At 43.6% G+C, this 17,482-nt stretch overlaps 1 protein-coding gene across 2 annotated transcripts in view; it reads right to left on the bottom strand.

The window, feature by feature from the left end:
- Positions 1-17,482, bottom strand: part of LOC147727632 (phospholipid-transporting ATPase ABCA1-like) — a 2,839,360-nt gene that overhangs the window by 904,560 nt on the left and 1,917,318 nt on the right. For both annotated transcript variants that reach the window (XM_086961649.1, XM_086961650.1), the window contains exons 33-34: positions 3,082-3,176; positions 1,713-1,818 (exon numbers count right to left, since the gene is read on the bottom strand). In XM_086961649.1, the coding sequence (XP_086817775.1) occupies positions 1,713-1,818; positions 3,082-3,176 (201 nt within the window). The remainder of the gene's footprint in view (positions 1-1,712; positions 1,819-3,081; positions 3,177-17,482) is intronic.

Below are 17,482 nucleotides of genomic sequence, written 5' to 3'. Positions count from 1 at the left end.
TCACAGGCCAAGCCTAACATTTTTAATAGACGAAACAGTTAATTTACAAAAGTTACTAGAGTTTTCTTAACTATTTCAGTACTAATGTTCAGAAATTGAACAACTGTTGTGACTGGATGGCTTGCTTTGAGATGAAAGTATTACATTCATCATGTGGTAAAAACTGAGGAGGATAAATCAGCATGTACACGATAACTGACCTAAGTGTGATAATAACCATTGCTTGTAAACTTTTCCCTTTCAGACCCCGACTTGACTTTCTGCCGGAATCACGAAACAAATTCAGTAATTACCTGGGCAAACTTTCCCCTGGCCTCGTATAGCGATCACGTACGATAATTCTTAATTCGAGGCATTTCATCAAACAAACATCCTCTTTTTTTAATAAAAAATAATGTAAATTAATGACCCTGTATTCTTATGCACACATATGGAATGATATCTGTAGGAAATGTAGGTTGCCCAACCAAACTGTACTCTGAGCCATAAAGCCAAAGGAGCATATTATCAAGCACAGCGTTAACATTATCACCGCTTTAGCGGCAGAAAACTGCTGCTAAAGTGGCGATAATGGGCTTGATAATACACCGTAGAGAATTCCCATAGAAGCCCATGCTCACATCAGAACATTGGCTTCTATGGGAATTCATAAGGGCGTATTATCAAGCCCATTATCGCCGCTTTAGCGGCAGGGCCGGACTGGCCATAGCGTTCACCGGACAATCCCCTGGTGCGCCGCACAGGTAAGGGGCCGGTTTGGGGCCCCTGGGGGCCATTTATGTTACAGGGCCGTTTTTGCAGCATAGCTGCAAAATCTGCCCTGTACCAAAATCGGCTGAAAACCAGCCCCGGCAAAGAGCTCTGTGGCACTTTTAACCTCCCCCGAATGGGGGGGAGGGGGGGCGGCCGAGCACTTTGCCAGGGCTGGTTGTGGTTCCCAGTCCGGCCCTGTTTAGCGACAGTTTTCTGCTGCTAAAGCGGTGATAACGTTAACGCTGTTTCTTGATGATATGCCCCAGTGAGTCTAGGGTGGGGCGGGGCTGGACTAGGCCATGGCAGAGAGGAGGAGTGGTGGAGGGCTGCTGCAAGTGCACATGTCGGTTTGGCTGGCCTAAGACGGCCAGCCAAACAGACATGCACACCTATGATTCTCCAACCCAGCTGTATTATTGAGCCGGGTTGGGAAATGGCACAGACTCCCTGTACCTGAGAGAGTTTCAATCTAACCCACTAAGGCCAAACTTGGGGATTCTTACATGCTCAGCAGCGGCCCATGCAGGCAAGAGTGGTGAGGCCCAGTGGGGGGTGGAGTTTCCACAGATGACGACGAGGGAACATTTTCATTATATACTTAATTGTCCCTCATGGTCTTCTGTTGAATCCTCCTCCCCCCTAATTTGGGCCTATCACTCTTACATGCACGGGCCGCTGCTGCTCATGCAAGGTATTGCAAGAGAGAAGTTGTCTGGATTAGGTGGGAAACCTGTGCTTTGTGCCCCATTGCGAGAGAAACAATGAGGCAGCTGGCAGCTGCAGGTAAGTCACTTTATATTATTTGTATTTTTCCCCTAATTCCCCCCCACCTCACCTCGCTGCCTACCACTTTAGACTGGCAGCAGCTGCCACTGCTGCAAACCGGTGTCTGAGTTATTTGATTGCCTGTGTTGAATGATGTGCGAAGTTTGAAACATACAAAGACTGATCATACGCACCTCTGACATGTTCATCATCATTTTCAGTTCTTCCACTAAATAAGAAATGTCTGAGGAATTCATCTGCGCCTGTGAGTTTATCTCTCCGACAGAGAGCCCGCCGTACCTTTAGAACGACAAACAGCAGAATGAGCTATTAGTTGAGGTGAGGCACTGTTCTCCTTTCGCTAGACTATTCAGAGTCTATTCATGAAAAATAATGTGTTGCTACTCATCACTGTAGGGTCGGGCCTTAGGCCCTCATGCTGATACTGAATGAGACACAGCACACACTGCATACATGGTGCAACTGGCCCAGAGCACGTGCGCACAGCCCCTTTTTTTAAGCCTGTGTCACCTGACCAGTGACATCAGTGGTGGGTGTGTGTTTAGAGTAATTACATGCTCAGCACTAGAATGCTGACTGACTCTGAGTCCTTACATCTACGAGCTAAAAATCAAATAGATTCTTATAAAACGCCAGGTGGAGCGACTTTGCATGTACTAGAAGAGTACTATATCCTATACGAGAGTGCGTCATATATGTTTGGGGTAGTCTTTTTTGCATTGTGGCAGCAAATATCAATACTTTTATTTTGCTTATAAAGATTCAGCCTTGAATTTCCTACATGTTCTTTCTTTTATTTCCTTAAACAAGCTGTTATAACCAGCATATCCTGTCTCATCTTGCCTGTAAAGCTGTAAATTAGATATACGCTCAAATACGTGAATGCACCTGTAAAGCATTCACTTTAAATCATTTAGGCCACAGATTGATACTGAGGAGCACATTCACGATGATTTTTCTTTGGGTTCGTGTCACTTTCATAGCACAGCCCCAATACAAAATCCTTTTTGGCATTTATTAAGCTGCACAAAGCCACTTTGCATGGCTTTGCGTGTTATTAGTAAATACAGAGTACCGCATTATTTTGTATCGTGTAGGTGTTGCATGGATGGAGCATGGGTGGAGCATGGGTGTTCCCAAGAAATAAAAATCTTTATTTCTCCTTGTTACTTTCTCTTTACATGCATGCTGCATTCTGCTAAACCCACCGAGATAGGAATATCCATTTAAGGATTATTTTTGTGCAAGAAGGTATACTCTATTTTACACTCTGCAACAGTAGGTATAAAATGTAAGTACCAAAGAAATATCTATGTATGCTTCTAAACCTTTAGTTATCATGCAGTGAATAGTAGTATTTCTGATTCGATCTTTGCTGGTTTCTTATACTAAACGTGTTTTCAATGATAATAGTACAATTCGTTACAAGAAAAAACTAATTTAAATGTCAGATTTTTTTATAACAATGTTCAGTGTTAGACATTTGGGAGAAAAACTTGGCCGAAAACAATGCCTCTTTTAGATCAAATACAGAATTCTCACCTGACTTTGTAGAACTTCTGGTACGTTTTCAGAATATAATCAGTTATATTTCTTTCAGTCAGGTTTTCTATGGTATCGGTGGTATTATGAATTTTCTAGAAAGAAACATAAAATTATCAATACCAGGATTAATAATGAAATGTTCATACATGAAACGGAATACATATTGACCAACAAACTGAATTAATTTTGGGAACTTACTGAATGAACATCAATTGAAAGAACAGTAGCACATTCAGACTATGAAACTAAGTAACATAATACATCTACAAAATGTATGAATTCTTCATATGATGCACAAAGGCGGTCTTCCTTGACTGAGCTGCAGGGAAAGTTGTTTAGGTTTGGACTCAAACGGAAATGGTCTAAAAAAATGCTAGAGCACTCAGGCACGCTCACAGCATTGATTGGAATGTGAATTAGAAATAAAAAGGTGATGCTGCTGATTGAACATATGTTTACAGAGCTCCATGGACAAAAGAAGAAGGAAATTTAAATGTGAGTAAGAATTGCTGCCCTCACAAAGAACACAGGATAAGCACAGAAAGTACCCGAATTCTGGCTGATGGTATACCCTCATGGCAGTCAATATGTGGCACCCCCCTCGGCAAGTTGATTACAGACATGAGGTGGGCTGCCATCAGGCAGAGGAGAAATGATTGTAAGGGTGTCTGCTGATTAAATATTTGGAACGCAATTAGACTAGACAGGTGACTGCAGTTTGATCTGTGCATGATCATATGGTGGGAAGTGTTCTGCACTGTCTTCCCTTGTGCATTTCCCAATGGACAGTCCAGTGCAGCTTTGTATATAAAGCATTTTCGTCTCACCAATAGTACCCAATGTAATGTCATTTCTGAATTCTGGGTTTGAGTAGCCCTCCTCACCACACAAAAGTAACCTTTGTCAGTAGTTGTTGACTCACCATTACATACATCAATCAATAATTTTAGACCTGTCAGCTTTAGGGTGGTCTTCACCTCCTTCATTTTTGCTGCACTTAGTTTTCTTGGCCTTAGGACTCTGTGCACTTTGCCACTGCTGACCAGTAATACAGTGTTTTTGGTCCTCTTCTAAAATATGGTCACATTGGCTTATTCTCAATTGGCATAGTTAATTTCCTTTTAAGTGCCTTGTAGTGTAGTGTACCATATACTCTGTTACTCAGTGCATGAAAAATGTAATTTTATAAGTGGGCCTGCAGCACTGATTGTGCCACCTACTTATGTAGCACCCTAAAACATGTCCCAGGTCTGCCACTGCAGCCTGAATGTAGTTTTAATCTACCATGTTGTCTTGGCCTTTAAACCCCCTTGCCAAACCTTAAACTCCCATCTTATTAAGTTAAGGTCACCCCTAAGACAGACCTCAAGTAGCTCGGACTGTAGGGTGATATGTATTTAAACGGTTGGACATACTTTTAGGTTTTACATGTCCTGGTGGTGAAAAACTCCTAAATTAATTTTTCACTACTGTGAGGCCCACCTCTCCCCCAAGATAACATTGAGGATTCATTATAACATTTAACATGTAGTAATTTCCAAGTGGGACTTGATAGCTATGTTATGTTTGGTATCTTTGGAATTGTGGTGAAGAGCCCTATTCATTGTTTAAGTTGGGACTTTAATCACTTTTTTAAATTCCACTTTTAGAAAGTTGGCATTTTTCTGCCCTTTGCATTTTTGTTCCTAAAGTCTGGTCTGGGACAAATGACTGTTAGACGTTGTGAATTCCTCGCAGAAAGTCAGCCAATAGAGGGATTAGGTGTGCATGAATGGATCATCTGCTGTCAGGATGGGGAGCACAGCCCAAAATACAACAGAATTGCTTCTGCTCTGACTTCATACTAAGGACCTAACTACCCTGCATTGTCACTTCAGCCAGCTTGGAGCCAGGACAGGGGAGGCAGGAAATTCCATTCACTTCAAAGCCTCTGTCTAGAAATGTCTTCCACCTTCCAGAATCAAGGTACCTAGGTAATAATTTAGGAAGTAGGACTGCTGAGGTACTGAAGGGACTGTCACTCTGCTGGACTGCTGCTCTGAAGTAACTTCTGCCCTGCTGTGCTGACTTGCTGCCTGCCGCCCTGTTGCCTGGACAAGAAGAACTGGTCCTGTATCTCTTGAACCCAGAACCCATAGTGACTATATGGGCTGGTTGGCTGGCCTCCTGATTTGAAGCCTCAGGGACATAACAGGCTTCCAACAACTTTGCATCTGCACCTAAACTCTGCCATCTGTGATTCTATCCTACCAAGTGGTGGCACTACAATCCTGTACCCCTGCAAGTGAGCTCAAGGTGTTCTGCTAGCCTCTGTGGGTCCAGCGGAACCATCACATCTCCTCTGCACCAAACCCAAGCAGTACTGATGCATCGCTGCTGCTGCGTGAATTTGACCCATGACAAAGTCCTGCATCACAGTTCTTCTGAAGCATTGCATCGCTTGATTGCGCAATGTTCCTCAATGCATCCCTCACATCACTCATTGATGGCAGTCTCAATGACAACAGAAGACTCCACTTGCAGTTCTTCCGAACCGATGCATCGCTCCGTCTGCGTGACGCATCCTCCAAACTGTAATTTGAATTACAAGTCCTGTTGGCGGGATTCTCTGCAACGACTCAGGCCCTTACATGGCAGCCTCACCACTTCTTGGAATTGGCACATTGCTTCAGCTGCCCAACGTCATCTTTAATGGAGGTCTACGCAAAGCTCTACAACCCGGTAAACAGTCAAAATATCGAGTTTTTAATTTCGACCTACACTTATATCGAGTTGCTAATATCGATGGGACAGAATATCGATGTCCAGAATATCGATGGCCAGAATATCGACCCTAAGGTAAGTAATATCGAAATTACTAATATCGATAGCATATATATCGATGTAAGTAATTTCGATTTACTAATATGTGTTAGAAATATAAGTTAAGTATTTAAATTAATTGTTATAATATGTGTTTAATATGTTTTTATAATTTAAAAATATATAAGAGTAAATAATATGTTTTACTACCACAGCGGGTTGTGGGTTTATAGGGGAATAGGGTGGGAAGTAATTTATTTGTAATTAAATAATTATTTTTCAATGATTAATTTATTTTGCAATTAAATATTAATTGGCAATTATTTATTTTAATTGATTAATTGATTAATTAATTGATAATTTATGTATATTTTTAACTAAATTATGTTTTACTACCACTGCGGGTTGTGGGTTTATAGGGGAATAGGGTGGGAAGTAATTTATTTGTAATTAAATAATTATTTTTCAATGATTAATTTATTTTGCAATTAAATATTAATTGGCAATGATTTATTTTAATTGATTAATTGATTAATTAATTGATAATTTATGTGTATTTTTAACTAAATTATATGTTTTACTACTGGAGCGGGTTGTGGGTTTATAGGGGAATAGGGTGGGAAGTAATTTATTTGTAATATTAATTAATTTTGGGTAAAGGGGTATTTTTAGGGTTCAGGGTCAGTTTTCAGTTTTTGGGTAAAGGGGTATTTTTAGGGTTCAGGGTCAGTTTTCAGTTTTTGGGTAAAGGGGTATTTTTAGGGTTCAGGGTCAGTTTTCAGTTTTTGGGTAAAAGGGTATTTTTTGGGTTCAGGGTCAGTTTTCAGTTCTTTGGTAAAGGGGTATTTTTAGGGTTCAGGGTCAGTTTTCAGTTCTTTGGTAAAGGGGTATTTTTAGGGTTCAGGGTCAGTTTTCAGTTTATGGGTAAAGGGGTATTTTTAGGGATCAGGGTCAGTTTTCAGTTTTTGGGTAAAGGGGTATTTTTAGGGTTCAGGGTCAGTTTTCAGTTTTTGGGTAAAGGGGTATTTTTAGGGTTCAGGGTCAGTTTTCAGTTTTTGGGTAAAGGGGTATTTTTTGGGTTCAGGGTCAGTTTTCAGTTCTTTGGTAAAGGGGTATTTTTAGGGTTCAGGGTCAGTTTTCAGTTTATGGGTAAAGGGGTATTTTTAGGGTTCAGGGTCAGTTTTCAGTTTTTGGGTAAAGGGGTATTTTTTGGGTTCAGGGTCAGTTTTCAGTTCTTTGGTAAAGGGGTATTTTTAGGGTTCAGGGTCAGTTTTCAGTTTATGGGTAAAGGGGTATTTTTAGGGTTCAGGGTCAGTTTTAGGTTTTTGGGTAAAGGGGTATTTTTAGTGTTCAGGGTCAGTTTTCCCTACTGTTGCACCCACTGGAGTGGGAATAGTAATTATTGTTAAGTAATTATATATTATATATGATTTATTATTTTATTTTTTTATTAAATATGTATTATTATTTTTTTTAACAATTATTACATATATTTAAATATGTTTAAGTAATTATTATGTCTTATTTACAGTTTTTTTATGTTATTTTAAATTTAAAAAAATCGATATATTTAACAACGATATTTTTCACATCGATATTAATTTTTCGATATTTTCGTACTTACCATGTTGTACATAGGGCGTCGATATTTTTGCTATCGATATAATTACGCCGATATTTGTGTAGGTCGAAATTCTGTCTGTCGAAATTCTGTCATAGATCCCTACAACCCAGGATTCAAGGCACTTTGTTCAGCAAGACTAACTGGGTCATTGTAGCCAACCCACTCTTCATCATAGTCAGCCTGAACTTGTGACTTTGTCCAGATCCAATGCAAGCAGATATCCACAGTTAACACTTTGTGTTACAATTTTTACTGAAATGTTTACAAACGAATATCTCCGGTTCTGTCATTTTAGTCTTGTTCAAATTTATACATTTGCTCTATTTTTCTAAACTGGTGTGAGATTTTTTTGTTGTGACATTTTTTACTGTGTCACTGTTTGAAGTGTTGCACAAATACATTACACATTACCCCTGAGTTAATCCTGACAGGTTCTGATGGTTGAGCACAGGTTAATTTTAGGGTTGCTTGTGATTTCACCCTGAGAAGAATTGTGATTACTGCTTGACCAGGGCTCACAGTACAGTCAACCAACAACCCAATTTCTTTCAAATCTTATGCAGGCAACCGGACAATCTGGCATCAATCTACACTTCATGGACCTACGTTGGAAACCCCGGGTGTAGATGGACTGTGAGCCTATTGCAGCAAACCCACAGAAGCCTAACACAGAATGGTGTGGCTTTGAAAGATGCAGTACCAGTAAGTCAAGTTGAGGTTTTTCTCTTTATTCTTTAGCATCTAAGGAAATGGACTGGCAAGGAAGCAAGCTCACAACAACTGCCTCTGCCTGTTCAAAGATGTACATTCCAAACGCATGGAAAAGATCCAGTGCGGCATTCTAAGTTCCACCATACCCAGAAAGACCAAAACCCAACATGACTCACCTACAGAATGTAGCAAGGGGCCTCTCAGTCTCCCATATCTCACAGATAGTGTCAAGAATCCATGGCATTGCAGTATAATTGAGTCTACAAGTAAGATGATAAAAGCCAAATACCTCCTGGTTCGGCGTTATCTATTATGGAAAAGATGGTATTCCTGCACCAAACTGTGGGTCTGAACATTACTTAATTATGTGCAAAGTATGCATCAAGAGAATTCCAAGATGCCCACCAAGATGGAGAAAGATTGCTCTGTGTGGTTTAGTGGTTTGAGCCAATTCAAGTCGAGGTACGCGTGTGGGCAGAGCATGGCGCACTTAAACTGAAATCTTGAAGCGAGCGGTAGCATCTCTTCTACGCACCTGCTTTTATGCGGAGAGTTGAAGTTTAAGCAGGAACCAGAGTCTGTTCATTGAGCAAGTCTTGATGCAGTGAGAGAGTGCAGTGATGATGCAGTGAGAGAGTGCAGTGTCTTCTGAATTAGAGAGAGCATGCAAGTCATCAGTAGTGTCACACAATCTGGGATCTAGTGTGTGTAGTGTTTCTTTCAACTCTCAAACTTAGTGTCTTCTGGTGCATTCAGTGAGAAAATTAAAGACACATTAGTTATTCAATTGATGTGAATAAAAACTTGAAAGGAAATAAAATAGGAAAATAATTTAGTGAAAAAATGTCAACAGTGCCTAAGAAAAAATACAGTAATAAATATTCTTTTCTGACAGAAAATTAAAAGCTATATAGCAGCCAGCAAAAAAACTTAACAAGAGTAATAATTCTAGAGCAGAGGCTACTAGAGAATATATTCAACTGATAACCACCTACAAGAAGTCAAAGATTCTTCCTCTGCTCTATTTATAAAAGTTCATTGGAGATAAGTTATTACTCAATAGCATGCAGATAATAGAGTAGTGAACAGCATAATTAGAAGGAACTGAATACAGTAAAATAACAAAAAAGAAAAGTTATTACATTGTATGTCCCTAGAAATTGTTTTCACATGTTCTTTAAACATAACTTCAGAGGTCTGCAGAGATAGCGGTTATCCAATCTCGAAGTAGACAAAACCTATTGAGGAGTCTCTCGTTTGTCCCATTCCCAATCTGCCCTCTCACTCCCACCCCACTTGTACTGGAGATAGATATATTATTCATCTATCTTTGATAGTAATGGTTGGAACAGAGGACCTTTCTTCTGCTCCTGTAGATATCATCAGTACCTTAACAGATAGCAATAGACCTTGGGCTGAATGGGTGCTCTCTGAATATTGGAAGCCTGTCTGTTCCACAAGGGCTGCTCACAGCACCTCTTCTCACTCACACAAAAGCGAGCTCGTATTTTCAAGCTCTGTCTCTTGCATACCTTCCAAGACATTGATTCTTTCTTAGGGCTGCTCTTTGGTATCAAACTTACCATAAGCAGAAACTCATGGTTGCAAGCGCTATATCTCCAGATTCTCAACGAGATGCTCGAAAATGTTGATGAACTAAAATGGTTTAGATTCTGGTTTTGTGCAGAGTACTGTAGAATGGAAATAAAATCTTTCATTCCAGACTTTGATTGTTCCGCCAGGCAGCTATTTCTTTTTTCTTTTTAAGATAAGTATTTAAAAAGAAGCGAGAAGCGGAACTGTTCACGGTCAGACTGCACACAAAATAGGTCAGCAGAGTTTTATTAAAAGAATGGTTCACTTAATGTAATATCAAATGGATCTTTACACATAGAAGCAAAGGTTTCTCCCGTATCTGTGCCTCGAGTCAACGTTTTGATGAATGAACTCTGAGCGGTTCCTTTTTTTTCATCCTGCATAACTGAATATATAATTTTATAGAGGTATTGTGCGACTCCACAGAATTCAGTTTAAACATATACTTCTACTGCTGAGTGCTGAGACAAAGTGTCCCTCGCCATTACTGTGATGGATTTGGCGTAGATTCGTATTAAAAAGTCAATATTCGTCACTGGCTGCAAAAATACATAAAAATATCCTTTGTAGTCCTTACCATATACTTTAGATGCATCTACAGTAAGGGTTGAAATCATCTCTACAGTACTTCTCTTCCCTGAGACACTAGGAGACCTGGTGTCAAAAGCATCACCCTTCACTGCCTTAAAATTTATAACTTATTAGTATATGTGTTTTAATTTGATGGGCATAGAATTCTAAACAACAGGGCTTATGCGGTCCTTCCTGTAATACTCATTGCATTGGTGAAAATTGATCACACTTCCATTGCAAAGGGAATATCTTAATTAGGGGCATGGTACACACAAAGGGGCATATACTCAAGGACTTATCGCCAAGTTATCGTCACTTTAGCGCAGCAAAAGTGGCGAAAGAATTATCGCCTCATTCTCAAGCTAGTGCAAACTGCCAATATCGCCAGTTTTCCAATGATAGCTTCCGCAAAAAACATCTCCACAGATGAGAGCGACAACTAACTCTAATGATATGCAGAGTAGGTGTTCCCATGCAAAAACACATAAAAACACCAATTTGCGATATTCTCAACGACGAGCCAGATCTGCCGTGCGATCCAAAAACAGGCAATAAGGCGCTTTAGCAGCAGGGATTTAAAACCTGCCTTTTACTGGTGTTAAGCATGACGACAACCTGCAGTATGAAAGGGAGTTTAGCCAAGAGCCACATCTGAATGCCAACAGATGCCATAGAGACACTGATCATGCAGCTCAGAGACCCAAGAGGGCCACAACACCCACCACCTCCACTCCAAGGACCACTTCAGCCCCAGGACCCCCTCCCCGGATTATCACCGAGGCAACGCAGAACAAGGCAGCGGACCTTCCAAAAACACACAAGCCTCAGAGACTTAACGTCAGAGGATGTCATTGCCCACTACAGGTTCAAAAGTACAACTATCCTCTGCATCTTGACTAACCCTGGGCAAAGTACAACGCTATGCTCACATAGTTTGCAAAGTTTACGCTACTTCGCTCTAAGCGAATTGCATGTAGCACAGTGCAAACATGCGTAGCGTAGCGGTAATTTTTTGCTTGCTTGCGGTCCTTAATATCAAGTTGGTGACCGCGAGCGAGGTAAATGACATCCCAGCGAGACTTTTTCCTCGTTCGCTATCAGCAATATCAAGTTGCTGATCGCAAGTATGGAAAATAAACCTCCTGGGGAGATTCTGAACTCAGGGAGGTCAGGTTTCTCATTGCGACCACTCGCAATGAGAAACTACCAGTCCACGTTGAGAAAGCTGCAGCTCGAGTAGAAATCTACTCAAGCAGCAGAAAACGACTTGTTGCACTGTGGAAGATATGGTTTGCACTGAATGCACAGCGCGGACAAGCATCCGTAACTGTGCAATCAGTGCAAACATCATTTTGCACAGTGCACTATGCAGTTCGCCTAGTGCAAAGTGCTCTTTGTGTAGCTACACGTAGCGCTACTACGCGAACTACGCCCAGGGTTAATCCAGACCCCCATTGCCCACAGGCTGACAGTACGAACACAGTGAACAACCAACATCCCTCCGCTGATAAAGCAGCTGGCTGTGCTGCACTTGTTGGCCTCTGGTACCTTCCAACCAACAATTGCCTGAGTCCGAGGAGCCCTATCAAACTTCCTCACACATGTCTTGGATGCATGTCCACAAAAGCAACAGCGGGCCCCCCTATCTGCACCACACGCTAGTCCCAATTCGTAGTGTTCTTGCACAATCAACCCCAACACCAGCCATTGCCTTGTGCCTCTGTTCTCCAGATCCAAGATTGTAGTTTGTGACATGGATGTGCACCAGGTCATGAAGTCCAGTAGTCAACAGTAGTAGAAAAACAGTTATTTATTAAAAAAACATAAATTAACAACATGAAAACATCAGTTAACGCATTCCTGTCCTAACGGGGAACTTCATCAGGGCAACTCGTGGGTCCAATTAACTGCATATGGTCCGGGAACTCCCCAATACAATTCCATATTCTAAAAGTCCGTATTCAGAAACCTGTTGTATAAATGGTGACAATGGTCAAGCATCCGTATAGTCACAAACGTAATCTGGTACAGTGTATTGCACTTGGACAAACAGGAATGCTTACAGGTATGATCAATCCTGCAAAAAAAGACCATAACAAAAGTTTGTGTGGTTGTAACCTTTGTAGGAAAGAAAAGGAAGGTTATGACCATACAAATGTCTGTTTTGGTCTCATTAGGCAGGATTTATCATACCTGTAAGCATCACAGTTTGTATCAGCTTGATACCCCTGAACCTTCACTTCCCCCACACTGCGCAGGAACAGCTGGAGACTAAGCAAGGGAACTACGCCATAGCAGGTTTTCCGTACATGTTGGGGCAATTGAACGCACACATGTACTACTTATGCCCCCTACAACACTGAACACAATCACCGCAACAGAAACCACACACATTTTATCAATGTGCAGGCAAAAGTAGACCACCAAGGCCTGTTCACCAATGTCATTGTAAACTTCCCAGGCAGTGTGCATGATTCCTACATCCTCCGCAAGCACCCCAGCCCTGGTCCCCAGACTGGTCTTCTGCCCAGCCATGACTGCCCGACCCTGCGCGCCCAGGCCTCAATGCTCACCTGCCGCCACCTTTGTGTCTCCAAGAGGGCCCACCATGTGCTGGTGCAACCTCCTCAGCAGTTGCTGGATTCTGTGGCACAGGCCTCCAGCGCACCCTGCAGCACCGCGCCGTGGAGTCATGTCTGTGCAGCCTGTTGCCTTCGGCATACAAGCTGTCCAGCTGAGCTTACAATTTAAATCAAACCTTGATTGGCAGGACGGCGTATCGAGCCCTACGCATCACCGCAGGCTGCATACCCACTCAGCTCTGGTGCCACTAACTCTGTGCACCTCAAGTTACCATCTCATCGTGGTAGGCCCGTGCCGGCCAAAGTGCCTCGGCTGCCAGTAACTCTGTGCACCGCAAGTTACCGTCTTGTTGCGGTAGGACAATGCGGCCAAAGTGCCTCGGCTGCCACCAACTCTGTGCACCACAAGTCATGAGCCCTTTATGATTAAGTCACATGGTGCAGACGCCATCATGTCACCTCTGGAATTGAGGAATGTGATGTGGTAGGGCCCTAGGCCCTCATGTATAAATATTGACCACACAGACACTCTCTGATAGATAGTGGAAATGGCCTCGAGCACGTGCACCCGGCCTGTTTTATTGGCAGGGTCACATCTCCTGTGATTCCTGTGCTGGATGGGTGTGGTGTGGGTGTAAATCAGCCCTCAGGGAGTGGCTGAGGCATGCTGACAACTGGGCTTGTGATCAGCAGATCACTACAGAGAAGACATGGGACAAGTAGCGTTGTCGTACCCCCCTAAGCGTAAGCGGAGTGGGCTGACCAGGCGTATGTCAGTCCAGTGTAGGGGTTTGAACGATGGCCCCTGGGCACTGGGAGTGGTTCCGTTCTGGCCTGGACAAGGAAGTAACTAATGCGTGTGTCTGTTGTAGTGTCGGTGCTACCCAGACCGCAATCGGTAATGTTGCACCTTGTGACTCAAATCCCACAACATGAGCAACATGGACTTAAGGGGGTATCACTGACCCTACATTCATTCATACTTTCACACTTGAATGATCACAGGCATGACACATCTGTGTGAATTTGAATGTTTAACGTACATTCAGTGGAGTGTTGTAGCTGGAGCAGTACAGGGCCATGCAAACCTCACTTTACATTGTTGTCCCAGCCGGAGTCCTTCAGGAAATGACAAGTACACCGAAAGAGGAAGAGTTCAGTCCTCCGTCTGATAGCTGTGTCATTGGTGACCATTCAGAATATGACAGTCGCTCCACGCCCCTCCTCCAATTAAAGGTATGCTCTCACCGCGTTGACACCTCCACTGGCAGGAGCATGCTGGTACTTGTAGTCCTGCTGGGCAACTGTGCAGTGACAGAAACGCTCTGAACATTCAGTAATGTTCCTACAGTTGTGGGCTTGGCCCACACACCAGCTCGAGTGCCCGGGGAAGCAGTAAAACAAAGTCCTTGCAGCTTCCTTACTCAGGCAAGCCGTGTTGCCTCCTCTCTCCCCAAAAAAGCCATACGACCAGGACGGCAATATAACTGCTGAGGGGGCCCATGTCTTTGCCGATACGCAATTCCTCACAATGCTGGTTCTTCCACGGCGCTCCTGACCGAGAGGGTGTGCTGTATGTCAGCATCATGCCAGCTGACTATAAACCCAACCGCACCTACTTCCAAAGGAAAAAGGCACAGCACACTCCAAAATGCTTCAGGGCTTTTTTTGCTGATTTACAAGCGGGATATTAGCAGTCCATTAATCTTCGTGGCAGAATGAACTATTTGATTGATGCAACTGCAGGCAGCCCACTGGGGTATTATATTGGAAGACTACCAGTCCCAGCACACATCATGTTGATAATGTTCACTTGTGATGAAAAGTATCAGGTGATTTCTATGGTGCATAATGGCAATAAATAAGAGACTAAGACACTGGTTTGTTTTTTGCTTGCAGTTACTCAATTTGCAGACAGACTATGAGGAAGAGTGGATAACTCGAAACGCGTCAGGCTCTGCTGGCGCTGATTGCATCTGTAAACCCCCCCCTACTGGAGAAAGCAAGCAGGGAGTGCACTCTGCTTTTGGGCACCTTGTGAAACTGTATATTTACGGCCGGTCCGGCCGGGGAGAGCACCGCCGAACATTGGAGCGGTTCCGCTGCTGGTGCAAACATCGGCAGGGCGGACCTGGTTTGCCGATAATTTGAACGGGGAGGTTATCATGCAAGTGCTTTCGTGAACATGAACTATTTGATTGAGGCAACTGCAGGCAGCCCACTGGGGTATTATATTGGAAGACTACCAGTCCCAGCAGACATCATGTTGATAATGTTCACTTGTGATGAAAAGTATCAGGTGATTTCTATGGTGCATAATGGCAATAAATAAGGGACTAAGACACTGGTTTGTTTTTTGCTTGCAGTTACTCAATTTGCAGACAGCCTATGAGGAAGAGTGGATAACTCAAAACGCGTCAGGCTCTGCTGGCGCTGATTGCATCTGTAAACCCCCCCCCTACTGGAGAAAGCAAGCAGGGAGTGCACTCTGCTTTTGGGCACCTTGTGAAACTGTATATTTACGGCCGGTCCGGCCGGGGAGAGCACCGCCGAACATTGGAGCGGTTCCGCTGCTGGTGCAAACATTGGCAGGGCGGACCTGGTTTGCCGATAATTTGAACGGGGAGGTTATCATGCAAGTGCTTTCGTGAACATGAACTATTTGATTGAGGCAACTGCAGGCAGCCCACTGGGGTATTATATTGGAAGACTACCAGTCCCAGCAGACATCATGTTGATAATGTTCACTTGTGATGAAAAGTATCAGGTGATTTCTATGGTGCATAATGGCAATAAATAAGGGACTAAGACACTGGTTTGTTTTTTGCTTGCAGTTACTCAATTTGCAGACAGCCTATGAGGAAGAGTGGATAACTCGAAACGCGTCAGGCTCTGCTGGCGCTGATTGCATCTGTAAACCCCCCTACTGGAGAAAGCAAGCAGGGAGTGCACTCTGCTTTTGGGCACCTTGTGAAACTGTATATATCAAACTACACCTAATTCCAAAGGAAAAATGCACAGCACACTCCGGAATGCTTCAGGGCTTTATTTGCTGATTTACAAGCGGGACATTAGCAGTCCATAAATCTTCGTGGCAGACGCGTTTCAGCAATAAATTGCTTTCCTCAGTGCCGATTTCACGGGTTTCACGCTGTCAGGGGGTCAAACCAGGGTGCAGCTGAAGATGATGCTATCCCTGCTTAAATTCGCTCCACGCCCCTCCTCCAATTAAAGGTATGCTCTCACCGCGTTGACACCTCCACGGGCAGGAGCATGCTGGTACTTGTAGTCCTGCTGGGCAACTGTGCAGTGACAGAAACGCTCTGAACATTCAGTAATGTTCCTACAGTTGTGGGCATGGCCCACACACCAGCTCGAATGCCCGGGGAAGCGGTAAAACAAAGTCCTTGCAGCTTCCTTACTCAGGCAAGCCGTGTTGCCTCCTCTCTCCCCACTCAAGCCATACGACCAGGACGTCAATATAAATGCTAGGGGGGCCCGTGTCTTTGCCGACACGCAATTCCTCATAATGCTGGTTCTTCCACGGCGCCCCTGACCGAGAGGGTGTGCTGTATGTCAGCATCCAGCCAGCTGACTATAAACCAAACCACACCTACTTCCAAAGGAAAAAGGCACAGCACACTCCGGAATGCTTCAGTGCTTTATTTGCTGATTTACAAGCGGGATATTAGCAGTCCATGAATCTTCGTGGCAGACGCAATTCAGCAATAAATTGCTTTCCTCAGTGCCGATTTCACGGGTTTCACGCGGTCAAGGGGTCAAACCAGGGTGAAGATGAAGATGATGCTGTCCCTGCTTAAATTCTCACCACGCCCCTCCTCTAATTAAAGGTATGCTCTCACCGCGTTGACACCTCCACGGGCAGGAGCATGCTGGTACTTGTAGTCCTTCTGGGCAACTGCGCAGTGACAGAAACTCTCCAAACATTCAGTAATGTTCCTACAGTTGTGGGCACGGCCCACACACCAGCTCGAGAGCCCGGGGAAGCGGTAAAACAAAGTCCTTGCAGCTTCCTTACTCAGGCAAGCCGTGTTGCCTCCTCTCTACCCACACAAGCCATACGACCAGGACAGCAATATATAACTGCTGAGGGGGCCCGTGTCTTTGCCGATACGCAATTCCTCACAATGCTGGTTCTTCCACGGCGCTCCTGACCGAGAGGGTGTGCTGTATGTCAGCATCAAGCCAGCTGACTATAAACCAAACCGCACCTACTTCCAAAGGAAAAAGGCACAGCACACTCCGGAATGCTTCAGGGCTTTTTTTGATGATTTACAAGCGGGATATTAGCAGTCCATTAATCTTCGTGGCAGACGCGTTTCAGCAATAAATTGCTTTCCTCAGTGCCGATATCACGGGTTTCATGCTGTCAGGGGGTCAAACCAGGGTGCAGCTGAAGATGATGCTTTCCCTGCTTAAATTCTCTCCACGCCCCTCCTCCAATTAAAGGTATGCTCTCACCGCGTTGACACCTCCACGGGCAGGAGCA

The sequence above is a fragment of the Lissotriton vulgaris genome, chromosome 3_1 (assembly GCF_964263255.1).
Source record: "Lissotriton vulgaris chromosome 3_1, aLisVul1.2, whole genome shotgun sequence".
NCBI classification, from domain to species: domain Eukaryota; kingdom Metazoa; phylum Chordata; class Amphibia; order Caudata; family Salamandridae; genus Lissotriton; species Lissotriton vulgaris.
This window is presented reverse-complemented; position numbering and strand designations above follow the sequence as displayed.